The sequence below is a fragment of the Electrona antarctica genome (genome assembly GCF_951216825.1).
Source record: "Electrona antarctica genome assembly, contig: scaffold_80, whole genome shotgun sequence".
NCBI lineage: Eukaryota > Metazoa > Chordata > Actinopteri > Myctophiformes > Myctophidae > Electrona > Electrona antarctica.
Window position 1 is genome coordinate 21897 of NW_027638308.1, and position 17335 is coordinate 39231.

Genomic DNA, 17335 nt, shown 5'->3' on the forward strand with positions numbered 1-17335 from the left:
GCACTTTATAGTACACATGTATAATATATTATATAGTATAGTATAGTATGTATAGTTTACATAGATACTCCACTGTTACGTTCTTAGTCTACGCATGATTCATGATAACTACTTTTTATATATGTGATGTATGCCATGCTTTTGTTATTGCTTAATGTAAGTCGCTCTGGATTAAGAGCGTCTGCTAAATGCCTAAATTGTAAATTGTAAATTGTCTGTGTGTGGTTGTGTGTGTGTGTGTGTGTGTGTGTGTGTGTGTGTGTGTGGGTGGGGGAGGTAGACAGGTCGTGCGGGGTGCATTCCATCAGTGCGGTGAGGATGAGCGCAGCATGGAGAAATGTTAAACTTAGAATGCTGCGGCCATACCGTAACCGTACATATGCTCTAGGCAACGTTTTGTCCCGTTCAATTTAGCTTCCAGACCGACTTACAGCTGGAATATTATGTGGTTGTATAAGCATGCGTGCGCGTACCTGAACAGAACTGTGAACATGCACGCACGCACGCACGCACGCACGCACGCACGCACGCACGCACGCACGCACGCACGCACGCACGCACGCACGCACGCACGCACGCACGCACGCACGCACGCACGCACGCACGCACGCACGCACGCACGCACGCACGCACGCACGCACGCACGCACGCACGCACGCAATTATCTGGAACCACAGACACCCAGCATACCGTAATATACATAAACTAAAGATTTATATTGTTACAAACACTAATTAAGCAGTTTTAATGTAATTGGAGAATTGGGTGTAACGTGTTGCTGTGGTTTCTTCCGTTATCATTTGGTTAAATGTTTTGATACCGTTGTGAGAATGCATGGGTACAGTGTGTGTGCCCCTGTGTGTGTGTGTGCCCCTGTGTGTGTGTGTGTGTGTGTGTGTGTGTGTGTGTGTGTGTGTGTGTGTGTGTGTGTGTGTGTGTGTGTGTGCGTGTGCGCACGTTCACGCATGTCAAATCAAGCGTCTGTCTTTCATCTCAAGCCCTAATTAACTTGGTGTCTGTGTGAGTGACAGTTAGCTCCGGTTGGGCTTGGAGCAATGGGCCCTGTGTCTCTTCCCACAGACACTCCAGTCATCCAAAATGCCCACGCACACGCACACACACACACACACACACACACACACACACACACACACACACACACACACACACACACACACACACACACACAGACTTTGTTCCACTTAGGTGTTCACTGTCTATCCCCCCGTGATGTAAATGCAACAGTCAGTCAGCGTAATTATTTTCTGCTGCATTCCAGCTCCTCTATTCAAGACTTCAACATACAAATCCTCAGTGATCTGATGAATGTTTGGTTGGATTACTGTGTGTTTTTTTTCCTCTCCTTTCTTTTCTTCTCTTCTGGATCTGTGTGAGAAATAAGGAGCATAACCCTGCCTGTCTCTCTCTCTCAGACAATGTGGTGATCTACGCGGAGAAAGACGAGTTTGACAAGCTGAAAGCCCCTCCTCTGAAGACGGTGAAGAGGTGAGAGACTTTTGACTGAATCAACCACACTTCTTTGTTCTTTGTTTTTAATGACTTAACCCATTTAGGCCCGACGTTCTAAATTCTGACAGTTTTCTGAAAAACCAATGTTTCTATATCAGTGCATGGTGCTCAATATTTCATGTCAAGGTCCCAAACATTATATGTAATTGGCCGCCGACCCCTCATCTGAAAATATGTTGTTCCAGGGAGAGACCCCCGGAAGCAAAGATTTGAGTTAAAAACGTTCCCTCTGAAAGAATATATATTCAAAGATTTGCGCCACATTTTCAGGATTTTAAAAAAATGGTAAATGGTGCATTTATATAGCGCCTTTATCCAAGGCGCTTTACATAGATTGTGCATCAATTCACCCATTCATACACACATTCACACACCTTTACATAGATTGTGCATCAATTCACCCATTCACACACACATTCACACACCTTTACATAGATTGTGCATTACATTCACCCATTCACACACATTCATACACCGATGGCGGCGGAAACCATGCAAGGCACCAACCAGCAAGTAGGGATTCATTGTCTTACTCACACTTCGACACTAACTCTGGGGGAACCCACAGGGATCGAACTGGCAACCTTGCGGTTGCCATCCGGCCACTCTACCGCTGACCCACCGCCCAACCATGGAAACCGTGTCATGCCCATTCCTGCTCTTGGTTCAGTATCCCATAGCGTTGCTTGAATTGGCAACAGATTTAAACCAGAAACACATCTGCTTCTGACCTGCACCAGTCAAGAGAAGTTACAGGGAACTGAACCGGAACAGCCATTTCCGGTTCAGTTTCCCAGAGACTACAGCTATGCACATTCAGAGCCTATTGATATGAAATGTGCTGAGACGGACACACATCAACACATAGACTGGGTGAATCTACACAATCTAAAGCTGTTTCATGCCTTGAGACTAGCGAGACACTGAGGTTGAGACCAGCGAGACACTGAGGTGGTATACACACGAGGACGATTTCGGTGTTTCTGGGGCAAGTAATTAGCCGATCTGCCCTTTTTGTCACACAGAGACGGCGTTTTGGGGGACTTTAACGGCAAATTTTTAAACTACCTTCCAGAGTGGGAAAGTTTGGAGACACGACTTTCACGTCTCCGTGTGTACAGCGAATGCCGCCTAATTTGCTGAAACAGTGATGTCATAGTCCCCTCGCCCCCTCCAAACTAACTAGTGTTAATGGTTTATTTCACCATAACCACTTACATATAAGTATCACAGCTATTTTATATTTGCACATAATGTCTATAAATCTCTTCTCCAAAAATAGCCGATCTGCAGCCCGCATGCACAAGCTTGTAGAGGAGCTATTTTTGGAGAACAGATATAAATTATGGTGATTACCAATCTGGAAAGACAAGAACTATTGACAATAACCATTATTGTTACTATTAAATGGTGTAGTGTAGAATAGATTAGTATATAGGCTATACAAGATAGGCAGCACAGCCACCGCACGTTCCTCTCAGGCAGGTCTGACTGCGCAGTGCACACTGCACAGCATGCATGGACCTCATCAAAGTGCTTCTCTTCTTGGGTGGAAATGAAACATTCTTTGTGTAACTTCAAAACGGCTTTGCATTGAGAGACCACAGGTAGGATAAACACATTGTTTACTGTCCATATTCCTCTATAAACGGCCTGTTTTCACTGCAATTGCTCTTTTTTTTATACTTTTGTATAGCCTATGTGCAATGATTAGCGCTGTGCTGCCAGCAGGTGGAATCAATCTAAACGAGAAATTATCTGACATTCGGAGGTGTTGCGCACCAGCGAATATATATTCAATCTCCAAAGTCAAACTCATAAGTTCACAATGTACCATGCCGCTCCTCGTTGTGAGCTGTATGATGATCTGAGCGAGAGAAGGGGTGCGCTCTCTCTCTCTCTCTCTCTCTCTCTCTCTCTGAATGTGTGAATCACTTACTTTGTGCGTGCTGCTCGTTTTCAGAAGAATTAATCCAAGGTTTGTCATATTATGGTTTAAAGTAGGCATCAACTTTAGCTGGTAAATCAGTGTGTGCAGAGTGAGAAGCAGCACTGCTCTGCAACCTCTGCTGATTAAATTGATATGACCATTTCATCAGATAGCCTATGTCATATGCGCATCTGACTGGCAAGATAATTAGTTATTTGGCAACACCTGTGTGAAATACCAATAGTATAATTTATAAAATGCTTTCATATAGCCTTCTTAGAATAAGCTTTTTCTTTTTTTTTGGGTGGCCATCTACAGGCCGCCATATGTACTACAGCTGTATCTTGAAAATGGAGCAGTTTACCGGTCTTGTGTATACAGCATACATAATTAACATAACCGCAATGTAGACGCAGTAAAGTTTTATATCGTTCACAAACTTGCGCGGGGAACAGCCAGAGACGTCCTCGTGTAGCAAGGGCCTGAGGTTGAGACCAGCGAGACACTGAGGTTGTAAACGGCGTCAGAACTAAACACCAGGAAGGGGTTTCCCTGGTTTATGTCTTGTTGGAAAGGAGTGTCTGAGTAAAGTTAACAAACACGTATGTGTCTCTAGTCTCCACCTTAACAAACACGTATATGTCTCTAGTCTCCACCTTAACAAACACGTATGTGTCTCTAGTCTCCACCTTAACAAACACGTATGTGTCTCTAGTCTCCACCTTAACAAACACGTATGTGTCTCTAGTCTCCACCTTAACAAACACGTATGTGTCTCTAGTCTCCACCTTAACAAACTGTATAGCTTTAATCTCTGTATGATACGCAGGAATATTCAGTGTTTATTTAACTCAGGGTCTAATGTTTTTTTTATTATATAATATATATATACTAAAATTAACGCTGAGGAATTTTACTGTCATGATCCTCTGCAATTTAAAATCAAAATGGCAGCACGAGTACACTATCGCTTTTGTTTATCCTAATTAAAATACCAGTGTAAGTTGCGAGTTGACAAGATAAGAGGGTTTAGGTGTGTGTGTGTGTGTGTGTGTGTGTGTGTGTGTGTGTGTGTGTGTGTGTGTGTGTGTGTGTGTGTGTGTGTGTGTGTGTGTGTGTGTGTGTGTGTGTGTGTGTGTGTGTGTGTGTGTGTGTGTGCGCGTGCATGTGTGTGTTTGTGTGTTTGTGTGTGTGTGTTTTGCATTTGTGTGCATTTAAAATGTGTGTGGGGGACTGTGGATGTAAATGCCTGTGTGTGTGTGTGTGTGTGTGTGTGTGTGTGTGTGCGCGCCGTGCATGCATGCGTGCGTGTGTGCGTGCGTGCGTGCGTGCGCACACAGATGCCCCAAAAGACAGAGAGTCTTTTATCAGATTCTTTGGGATCTGCCCCGAAATCAAGCCACCACAGAACAAGTCACTGCAGTAGCAGTAGGTTCATTGCTGCTGGCCCTTTTATTGGTATTGTGTGTGTGTGTGTGTGTGTGTGTGTGTGTGTGTGTGTGTGTGTGTGTGTCTGCGTGCGTGCATGCGTGCGTGCGTGCGTGCGTGCGTGCGTGCGTGCGTGCGTGCGTGCGTGCGTGCGTGCGTGCGTGCGTGCGTGCGTGCGTGCCCGCCCCCTCAGTGTGGGGCATGGCATGGAAAAAGCAAGTTCACTCTTTTTTTTATGAAGTACAGACTCATTATGTGGCTTTGGATAGGAGATGAGCCCTGCAGCAGAGAGAGAGAGGGAGAGGGAGAGAGAGAGAGAGAGAGAGAGAGAGAGAGAGAGGGAGAGAGAGAGAGAGAGAGGGAGGGGGGGAGGGAGAGAGATAGAGAGAGAGGGAGAGGGAGAGGGAGAGAGGGAGGGGGGGAGGAGAGAGAGAGAGAGAGAGAGAGAGAGAGAGAGAGAGAGAGAGAGAGAAGAGAGAGAGAGAGAGGTGAAAACACATCCCACAAAGAATGACAGTTCCTCTCAGTAACCAACTATTCCCTTCATCTCATGTCTCCCTCTCCTCTCCATCTCTCTCTCTCTCTGCACCAGTGGTTCTCCTTTGAGGAGGTCCCCAGGGGGGGGGGGGTCCCCAGCCTAATTTGTTAATAATATCATCAGGGCACTAGAACCACTTTAACACCTATTTTAGGGCTATTCGAAAACAGGCCAATCTACAACAAGCTATAAAGACATCTTGGGAAAAAAAATTGCGCCCTGCAGGGCGCAAATCCGTGCGTGCGTGCGTGCGTGCGTGTGTGCGTGCGTGTGTGCGTGCGTGTGTGCGTGCGTGCGTGTGTGCGTGCCTGTCTCTCTCTCTATCTGTACATCTCTATCCATCAATCTCTGCCTCTCTCCCTCCATCTCTGCCTCTCATCTCCTTTCAAAGACAAAGCAGCTTTATTGGGTCGTTAAGTGGATAACGTCAGGGGGATGAAGTGAAGAAGAATATGAAATGGATGATACGCCTATAGTATACCGAACATGGATGATACGCCTATAGTATACCGAACATGGATGATACGCCTATAGTATACCGAACATGGATGATACGCCTATAGTATACCGAACATGGATGATACGCCTATAGTATACCGAACATGGATGATACGCCTATAGTATACCGAACATGGATGATACGCCTATAGTATACCGAACATGGATGATACGCCTATAGGATACCGAACATGGATGATACGCCTATAGTATACCGAACATGGATGATACGCCTATAGTATACCGAACATGGATGATACGCCTATAGTATACCGAACATGGATGATACGCCTATAGGATACCGAACATGGATGATACCCTATAGTATACCCTATAGTATACCCTATAGTATACCGAACATGGATGATACGCCTATAGTATACCCTATAGTATACCCTATAGTATACCGAACATGGATGATACGCCTATAGTATACCCTATAGTATACCCTATAGTATACCGAACATGGATGATACGCCTATAGGATACCGAACATGGATGATACGCCTATAGTATACCCTATAGTATACCCTATAGTATACCGAACATGGATGATACGCCTATAGTATACCCTATAGTATACCCTATAGTATACCGAACATGGATGATACGCCTATAGTATACCCTATAGTATACCGAACATGCGGATGGACGTGCACACGCAGGGGCACGCCGTACAATCCTCAGTGCTAATTTAACTCAGCTTAGACTCTTACGGGTCCATTTGGTTCCGTTTTTAAACTCGCACCGTAAAAGTAACAATGAGCACTATGCGCCTTTGTACTCAAATATAGTACAGTCAGTGCCTGTAGCGTACATTGATATGTTGTTTCAGTGCCTGTAGCGTACATTGATATGTTGTTTCAGTGCCTGTAGCGTACATTGATATGTTGTTTCGATATAGGGAGGCAGGAGGGTGTGTGTGTGTGTGTGTGTGTGTGTGTGTGTGTGTGTGTGTGTGTGTGTGTGTGTGTGTGTGTGTGTGTGTGTGTGTGTGTAAGCACGTATAAATTAGAAAAAGATGAGATACACACACAGTGAGAAGCCCCTTAGCGTCAGGGCAGTAAACAGTGTGGTGCCAGAGGGTGTTGCTAACTCACTGCATCGGCTGCCAGGGTAGGTGTTGGATGTCTGGGAAACAATGCCATTGTGTGCAATTGATGTGTATGCATGCGTGCGTGCGTGCACGTGCGTGTCTGTGTGTGAGAGAAAGAGAGAGAGAGAGAGAGAGAGAGAGAGAGAAACAGGGCCTGTGAAACAAAGGATTTGTGTGAGCGTCCTTGTGTACCCAGCGAGTTGCCCAGCTCGCCCCAGTATATATACTTGTCCCTGAGCAAGACCTGCAGCACTCATCGTGAGCTCTCACGATGTAAGCTCGTATAGATCTGAAGATTTTAATATTTTGAGAACGTGGGAAATGCGACAACATGAGTACTTTCTACTTTTGGTACTGTAAGCACATTTTGATGCCAATTATGTTTGTACTTTTATTACCAAAGTAAATTTTGAATTCCGTACTTGTTTACTTGTAACAGAGTATATTTCTACAATGATGCAGTATTGATACTTTTACTTAAAAACAAAACAAAAAACAAGTACTTTCTCCACCACTGAGTACATTGCAATTTACAATTTACAACTTAATCCAGAGCGATTTACATTAACTCCCTCAGCGCCATTGGCGAAGACCTAAATTAAAAAAATGCTGGCGTGAATTAGATCCTATTTTTTCAATAAATGCTAGCGCTAAATGGGTTAAGCAAGAACAAAAGCATGGAGTACATCATCACATACATAAAAAGTAGTTATCATGAAACATGCGTAAGCTACGATGGAATATCGTGGAAAATCTATATAATTAAACTATAAACTATACATACTATACTATACTATTCATATATAGGCTACTATAAAGTGCTATGACTACATAAAATGCAATTCTATAGTGCTGTCTACGTAACATGCTATAAGTCTGTATCAAATGCTATCTAAGTCTACGTAAAGCGCTATCTAAGGGGCTAGGCTAGGGCAAGTGCTACGGGCCATGATGGAGTCTGAAGAGGCGTGTTTTCAGACTATGGCAGAAGATAGGGAGTGAGGCTGCAGTTCTGATTGTGATGGGAAGTGCATTCCATAGTTGCAAATTGCAATACGTGGCTCTGTATGGCCGGCCAGGCGGCCACGTATTCCATGGTGTGATGAAGAGTTCGGCCTGGGGGGAGAGGATGTGGTGTTCTGTGTGAGAGCTGCAACATGAGGCGGCCGTCCGACCTCCGCTAGAGTCTGATGTACGGCCAGCGAGGGCTGACAGTGAACAGCGTCTTGTCAACGGTTTGGCCGAAGCCTGTGGTTTCCTGCAACCTTTTTCACATCAAGGTCCATCATTTAAAAACCCAGCATTATGTTCTACTTTAGCTATTGAAAAACAGCAGATCTATAAGCTCGTAACGCGGCACCGAGTGCCGCGCTACGAGCTTATAGATCGTTTTGTTTTTTTTTATCGTGAAAATGTGTTGCCAATCTTTGAATATATATTCTTTCAGAGCGAACGTTTTTTAACTCAAATCTTTGCTTCTGGGGACGTCCCTGGAACAACATATTTTCAGATGGGGGTCGGTGGCCAATTACCTATATTTTTGGGGCTCCTTGACATGAAAATGTTTGAGAACGACTAACATAGAAACAAAGGGTTTTTCAGAAAACTGTCAGGATTTAGAAGACATTTGTAGAATCTTTACTGGTACTGTAGTACGTTGGGTTCCTCACAGCTCTATACACACCAAAGAAGGAAGATGTTGGTTTGGTTGCATAATATATTGTGAGAGTTGCGAGACCTCCACTATTCTGCTATGTGGACACAAGGTAGTAATTTAAGTGTCTGTGTGTGTGTGTGTGTGTGTGTGTGTGTGTGTGTGTGTGTGTGTGTGTGTGTGTGTGTGTGTGTGTGTGTGTGTGCGTGTCATCACAGTGAGAACGACGCGTCGTCAGAGAACGAGCAGCTTCTGAGCCGCAGCATCGACAGTGACGAGGAGGCCGCCTCGGACAAGCTGGGCGCCGGCGGCGAGCCCAACAACCACCACAACCCCAACCTGTGTCTCCTCAACGTGGGCAACAAGCCTGACCTCTGCCTGCTGTCCCTGGGCCTGCTGGCCCGCGAGACCAGGACCCCCAACGGGACCGCCGGCGCCGCCGCGGCCGCAGCCAGCTCCGCCCACAACGTCTCCGACCACAGCGTCAACCACCTGGGCAACAACGGCAACCAGTTCACCAGCGCTAACCACATCAGCAACGCCAACGCTCTCAACAACAACAACAACAACAAGACCACAGGGGTGAGTGCAGTCTGAGTTGACTGAGGTGTTTGATTCTGGAGCGGTGCTACAGTAGCACCCTCCTATATGTGGAGGGTCTGTGTAAACGCAAACATTAAAGGCAAAAGTGTGTAAACGCAAACGTTGTATTTGTTCTCACTCTGAGCCTGTAGATTATTTTTAAGGCATTTAGTCTAGTTTTTATTTCTTGACGAAATTGTCGATATATATCGTCTTAGTTTTAGTCATCGTAGCTTAGTTTTCATTTTCGTTTAGTTTTCGTCAGTGAAAAAAGGTAGTCGACGATCATTTTTCGTCATAGTTTTAGTCGACACTGACCATAACCGCACACGGAAGCCACGGTGAGTCTTAACCCGCCACGTATGTTGGACTATTGACATGACTGACTAACGTACCCCCTCCCCCCCCCCCCCCCCCCCCATTGGACCGTAGGATGACTACCATCGTCCAGTTGCTCACTTGTGTTATTTATTTTCGACACAGATCCTCCAGAGCCGGAGGAAAAAGATCCTGGATCTGTACGCCAGAGCCTGCAGCGTTGCAGAAGGTAGGACCCGTTCTGTTGGTGCTACACCTCCCTCCATTCTCCCAACATAAGGGCCCCTGTGTCTCCCTCCATCCTCCCAACAAAAACGTTTTTTTTCTGTTTTTCCCCAGGCCTGAGTCCCACAGAGCTGCCTTTCGACTGCCTGGAGAAGGCCAGCCGCATGCTGAGCTCGTCGTACAGCAGCGAGGCGGCCGTGGTGAAGACGTGGCGCCACCTGGCCGAGAGCTTCGGCCTGAAGCGCGACGAGATCGGCGGCATGAGCGACGGCCTGCAGCTGTTCGAGCGTGTGAGCACGGCCGGCTACAGCATCCCCGACCTGCTGATGCGCCTGGTGCAGATCGAGAGGCTGGACGCCGTGGAGTCCCTGTGCTCGGACGTGCTGCTGGGCAGCCAGGACCCCGGGGTGGGGGGAGGGGTCCCCCCCGGCATGGCGCGGCCGATGGGCGGCGGCGGCGGCATCCACGGCCATGTGTCCTGCTCCTCCTCGGCGCCCTCTCCGTGTCCGTCCCCGCGCTGCGCCAGCGTGTGACGACATGCCGTGTTGGGAGTGGAGAGCGGTGCGCTGGGTTAGAGACTTCTTTACCCAGAAACACTGACGCAGGAGCAGCACATATATGACGTATACCACAAGCCAACCACAGCCACCACCTCCCAGCCATCACATGAAGAACCTCCCCATCCCACCCAAACGTTTTTAGGATTTGTTTTCGTTCTCTCCCCACATTCACGTTTTCCCCCTCCATGGAGGGACCTCTGGACCGGTGGTCCCCGGTCCAGAGTCACATTGACTTAAATGTTGACAAACTATGCGCTGGACGCTTCACCGAAGACCTTCTTGTGGTTTATTTACCAGATAAAGAGCACTTGTTGTGCCGTCATCGCAGAACTAAAGAACAGCAGGACTCCGAGGGCATATGTAGGTTAGAAGACATTTCAACCTTACTCCATATGTACGGGTTAGAAGACATATCAACCTTACTCCGCGGCAGCAATGGCATGCAAGGTGCCTTGCTCATGGGGGCATACGTGCCTAAAAGCAACGACACCTCATCTGTTCTGGACCTGAACCTTTGGGCTGCTGCTACAGCTGCTGAAGGGATGTATGGCGTCTGAAATAATACACGTCGTCTTGCTTGAACTACAGAACAAGATGGCTCCTCATGCTCCATCCTCAACACGCGTTACCGTCTTTCAACACGCACGCACGCACGCACGCACGCACGCACGCACGCACGCACGCACGCACGCACGCACGCACGCACGCACGCACGCACGCACGCACGCAAGTCTACTGTCTTGCTGTGACTACTTCCCCACCAGTGACCCAGTCTGTGACCCCCCCCCCCCACCACCCCCCCCCACCACCACCCTCGTAACTCTTCCATTCCGCCGGTCCCCCCCCCCTCCCCCCATCCTGCGGTCTAGTTGCTGCCGCCAGCCCTAATTATTTGGCGTGTGGCGGCCCGGCCCCCTAATAGGCTGAGGTGTTGTGGTTTACAGAGCGGGTGCAAAGTGCCTGTGATTTCCAGCACCCAATTAAGCATTTAAGGCCACTTAACCACTGAAAGCCCAGTGGAAAAGCTGTAAAAATCCCTGCATTAAAAAAAAACGAGAGAGAGAGAGGCCGCGGTTTGGAATATATCTGTATGTGTGCCCCCGAGGGTTGCTGCTTATAATGCGCGCCAGGGGAGAGCATGTGGGAGGAATGCAGCCCCCGGAGCCGCTCGTGGTGCGAAGAGCGCAACGGTCACGATGCGATGTCCGATCGGGAGCCAGGCCCCAGATTTGTGGTCTATCTGGGCCGTGCTCAAACACGACCTATAAGTCCTGAACGAGGCAAATGGGAACAATATGCATTGCAGTGTGTCATCCATCATGTCAAGGAAAGAGTAGAGCTGCTGTTGGGCAAGAAAAGCTTGCATCTCGTTCTCCATATTTCAGCCTTTTTGTTTTTGTTTTCCCCCACAGTAAATTAACGTCCTGCTTCGTTGTCCAAAAGCAGCAAAATAGCTGATCTACAAGCTGACGACGCGTTGTTGTGATGGAGCTTGTAGATAGGCTACTTCTATCTTGATCTCCCCTTATCCCTAAAAGCCATATTTTACTATTTTGAAAAAACATTTTTAAAATAGTTCCAACTCGCCGATCTACATCGACACGTGGTGAGCTTTGTAGTTTGGCTTTACATATATTTTCAAAATAGCAGAAGATGCTATGGTAACAACCAGAAACCATGGGGTCATGGTAACTGGTGCCATGGCTGGTAAGCTTCAGGAGACAGAAACCATGGGGTCATGGTAACTGGTGCCATGGCTGGTAAGCTTCAGGAGACAGAAACCATGGGGTCATGGTAACTGGTGCCATGGCTGGTAAGCTTCAGGAGACAGAAACCATGGGGTCATGGTAACTGGTGCCATGGCTGGTAAGCTTCAGGAGACAGAAACCATGGGGTCATGGTAACTGGTGCCATGGCTGGTAAGCTTCAGGAGACAGAAACCATGGGGTCATGGTAACTGGTGCCATGGCTGGTAAGCTTCAGGAGACAGCTTTCAGCTTTCAGCTCCAAAACCTGCACATTTCTTTGAGGAAACAAAGCCAAGAGTCCATTTCTTGGAAAGGGGGGCCTGATTTATGTTGATCTGATGTCTGATATGTTGTCAGCATAATGTCTCTGTGTTTCTGCACAGCATCACATGCATCACCTGTGGTTGCCTGGTCGGTCCTTGTTTTTTCAACTGTTCTCTTGTATTCATATTTCGCATATTTGCTCACATATATATAGGGGCTGGACTCCGGTAGTGTAAATGAATTAAGCCATGCACATCTAAAATAGCTATCATTTTAGCATGTATTTGTACCGTCAATTGCTTTATTTTGCCTTCACAGTGCGGTCACAAACAAGTTCACAACCCACACACACACACACACACACACACACACACACACACACACACACACACACACACACACACACACACACACACACACACACACACACACACACACACACACACACGGTTACAATAATCTAATGGTTTAGTACAGTACAGTGCTTCGTGTACAGTGGGTTTATGAAGACCTGAGGCCCATCCATCCTACAAATACGTTCTGAATCAGCAGTTCTCACACTTTCAAGATTTTCCAAAATTGTTCAAAAATAGCAGATGTACAAGCTCGCAGCGCGGCCATGAAGTGATCTTGTATATATGCTTTGTTTTGTTTTTTTAAGACAGTTTCGTGGTAAACTTTGCAAATTGACTGAATTGCGTCATATAGACCTCATATAGACCTAGAATCATATAGAATCATATGGACCTCAAACCTGTTTTTCAGACAGGCAAGGTTTTGTCTGCCATTATTATGCTACCGCTAAAATTATATTACAGTTGAGCGGACCTGGATTACTTTACCTCAGTAGCACACACACACACACACACACACACACACACACACACACACACACACACACACACACACACACACACACACACACACACACACACACACACACACACACACACACAGTGGAAGCAAATTATTAATTGAAACCAACGTGTAAATGTATATATAACTTATTATTGTACATAACGTATGCATTAATAAATGAGTATGAAACAATGTTGTTGCAGGCTTTGGTTACTTGACTCTCTTATCAGTCATAAAGAGGTGAATTAATTGTTGCTCTCAGAGTTTTGACTTTTGAACAATGTCATCTTGAACTGTTTTACACGGTTTGATTGTCTGATTGAATACTTACTTGTTAGAAAGGTAAACAGCAACACAGTCAAACACTTTGACTGTGTTGCTGCCTGACGTCGAAATAAAATGTAAAAAAAAAAGCCTTCTAAATCCTGAGAGTTTTCTGAAAAACCCCATGTTTCTAGAAGCAAAGATTTGAGTTAAAAACGTTCGCTCTGAAAGAATATATATTCAAAAATGTATGCCACATTTTCACGATTTTTCAAAAATAGCAGACCTACAAGCTCGTAGCTTGTAGATCTGCTATTTTTCAATAGCTAAAGTATAACATAATGCTAGTTCCCAGAATGTGTTAAAGGATAGCAGAGCACCATTCACTTCCAGTCTCAACCCAAAGATAAAAGGATTGTTTTTCTCTGCCATCCAGCATGCTAGACTACACACACCACAGGGTTAATAAAGGAGAATTTCGGACTAGAATGCTTTCTTTACCTTTATTTGTAGTTGTTACGTCCCCACCAAAGAGGTCCAGGTGTTATTTGTAGTTGTTACGTCCCCACCAAAGAGGTCCAGGTGTTATTTGTAGTTGTTACGTCCCCACCAAAGAGGTCCAGGTGTTATTTGTAGTTGTTACGTCCCCACCAAAGAGGTCCAGGTGTTATTTGTAGTTCTTACGTCCCCACCAAAGAGGTCCAGGTGTTATTTGTAGTTGTTACGTCCCCACCAAAGAGGTCCAGGTGTTATTTGTAGTCGTTACGTCCCCACCAAAGAGGTCCAGGTGTTATTTGTAGTCGTTACGTCCCCACCAAAGAGGTCCAGGTGTTATTTGTAGTTCTTACGTCCCCACCAAAGAGGTCCAGGTGTTATTTGTAGTCGTTACGTCCCCACCAAAGAGGTCCAGGTGTTATTTGTAGTCGTTACGTCCCCACCAAAGAGGTCCAGGTGTTATTTGTAGTTGTTATGTCCCCACCAAAGAGGTCCAGGTGTTATTTGTAGTTGTTACGTCCCCACCAAAGAGGTCCAGGTGTTATTTGTAGTTGTTACGTCCCCACCAAAGAGGTCCAGGTGTTATTTGTAGTTGTTACGTCCCCACCAAAGAGGTTCAGGTGTTATTTTGTGCAAAAGTGCATTATTGGCTATTTCCCCTACCATAATTAAGCCCTCAATGAATTGCATTGAATTGAATGGGAATTGAATGGGGCTATGGGGTGTTGTGCTAATTCGCTTATTTCCATCGCTCAAAATTAATTTGTTTGTATATATCCTCTCTTCATAATGTAAATAATATCCCAAGCGGCACACTTTACTACTTATTTAGATGGAAATAAGCGAATTAGCACAACACCCCATAGCCCCATTCAATTCCCATTCAATGCAATTCATTGAGGGCTTATGGTAGGGGAAATAGCCAATAAGGAGTTTTTGCACAAAAAAAAACCTGGACCTCTTTGGTGGGGACGTAACAACTACAAAGAAAGGTAAGAAAAGTAAGAAAGCCTTCTAGCGTGGAATTTCTAGAAGGCTTTCTTACCTTTATTTGTAGTTGTTACGTCCCCACCAAAGAGGTCCAGGTGTTATTTGTAGTTGTTACGTCCCCACCAAAGAGGTCCAGGTGTTATTTGTAGTTATTACGTCCCCACCAAAGAGGTCCAGGTGTTATTTGTAGTTGTTACGTCCCCACCAAAGAGGTCCAGGTGTTATTTGTAGTTGTTACGTCCCCACCAAAGAGGTCCAGGTGTTATTTTGTGCAAAAGTGCATTATTGGCTATTTCCCCTACCATACATGTTTAAGCATTTATTTCATATTTCCATGTCTTCTGTGGACTCTAACATTACACCTAGCTACATGTTTAAGCATTTATTTCATATTTACATGTCTTCTGTGGACTCTAACATTACACCTAGCTACATGTTTAAGCATTTATTTCATATTTACATGTCTTCTGTGGTCTCTAACATTACACCTAGCTACATGTTTAAGCATTTATTTCATATTTACATGTCGATGTCAGCTCTGACACTTATTTCAGACATGCTCTAGAATAGTATGTGAAGAGTCTGCCTGTGCTATTAACTCATTTTGGAAAAAATAAAATAAAATCTGGTCACATATTTTCAGATGGGGTTCGGCGGCCAAATACAGATCATTCTGTCAAGGACCCCTTGACATGAAAAGGGTTGAGCAGCGCTGACACATAGAAACATAGGTTTTTCTGAAAACGTTTAGGATTTAGAAGCCTTTTCTTTTTTAAAGAATCGTTAATAACTTCCAAAAAGGCACGTAGAAGTTCAAACTTGACACATAACGTTGGTGTTTTATGCATGTCTTCCATTTCATTTAAAAAAAATGCTTCAGATTACTTGGTTTTACAACTATTTCACTTTATAGTTTTACGAGTTATTTCTGAAAACGTTTTGAGGACTATGTTTGTTGACAATAATGACAAATACATCACACGTTCTCTTTAGAACAGAGTTTTAGGGTGTATAGCTGGGACAATTTAAGCGGTCAAAAGCCACCTTCAAGTGCATCCAAAGCCTTGGTCGTAAGAGAAACCAAATGCGTCATGCACACAGTAAAACCCATGAGTGTTCATTTAACCCATTCTGGACGGGAACCCCTTTTGGTGTTGGTTTCTGTTTGTTTTTGTGGCTTTCGCCTTTATTTTATATTTTGTATGGAGGGACAGACAGTAGGCTGACAGGAGGTGGGGAGAGAGATGTTGGGGAAGACATGCAGTAAAGGCCGTCGGGATCGGGAGTCGAACCCACAGCACACTGCCAGACTGGATTACCAGCCAAGGTGCCTGGACCGCTGAGCCATGGCCCAGGCCCCCTTTTTGCTGTTTTAAGCATTATGTTATACTTTAGCTATTGAAAAATAGCAGATCTACAAACTCGTGAAAATGCGGCACAAATCTTTGAATATATATTCTTTCAGAGCGAACATTTTAACTCAAATATTTGCTTCTGGGGGGGGTGGGGGGGGGGGGGGGGGGCAACATATTTTCAGATGGGGGTCGGCGGCCAAATACATATAATTCTTGGGGTCCTTGACATGAAAAAGGTTGAGAACCACTGACATAGAAACATGATGTTTTTCAGAATACTGTCAGGATTTAGAAGACATTTTGTAGAACTCAGGTCTAAATGTGTTAAATATGTGAATGTTCTTGACCCATAAGGGTTATTAAAGTGGTTCAATGAAAGCAGACTTTGGCCATAAAACAGGCTGATGTGGATCTCGGGCTGTGGCCGACTGGCCGTGGCCTCATTGGCCTGTGATTGGCCTGTGGCCGTGGCCCCATTGGCCTGTGGCCGTGGCCTCATCGGCCTGTGATGTCGTCTATAGACCCAAGTCTGGCGTCAATATCGGTAGAGGGCGCAAATCCACGGGTTCATGCACTTTTTATTTGCATTGTAATCCCATTGTAATCATTGTAATAAGGGGGATTTTAGATCGCCTCATATTTATATATATTTATGTATATAGAACTGTGTTTGAAAAATAAACATGTCATCCCGGCCCTTTCACTCATAATGGATATGAAGAATCAACTGACTGAGTGAAAACGAGGAAAACAATTATTCTACATTCTCTAATTGTGGAGACTTCTTGTAAATGAAGTAATGTAGATGTTGAACAATAATTTGACTCTTGAGAGCGTAAAATGAAACCAAGTGAACCCATAAGGGTCCATTTGGTTCCATTTTAGATCTATACGGGTCCCGTTGGTTACTAACTCTCCATCATTTAGCTGGGGACCACCTGGAACCCCCCCAAGGACCACTGGTGTTCCCCGGACCACTGGGGACCACCTGGAACCCCCCCA

At 45.5% G+C, this 17335-nt stretch overlaps 1 protein-coding gene across 1 annotated transcript in view; it reads left to right on the forward strand.

Annotated features, from left to right (window-relative positions):
* edar (ectodysplasin A receptor) overlaps nt 1-10332 on the forward strand; it is a gene marked incomplete at both ends in the record, with an annotated part of 31953 nt that extends 21621 nt beyond the window's left edge. The window contains 4 exons of the mRNA XM_079531062.1: nt 1434-1506; nt 8893-9256; nt 9740-9803; nt 9914-10332. Coding sequence (XP_079387188.1) covers nt 1434-1506; nt 8893-9256; nt 9740-9803; nt 9914-10332 — 920 coding nt within the window. The remainder of the gene's footprint in view (nt 1-1433; nt 1507-8892; nt 9257-9739; nt 9804-9913) is intronic.
* Between the last annotated feature and the right edge of the window lie 7003 nt (nt 10333-17335).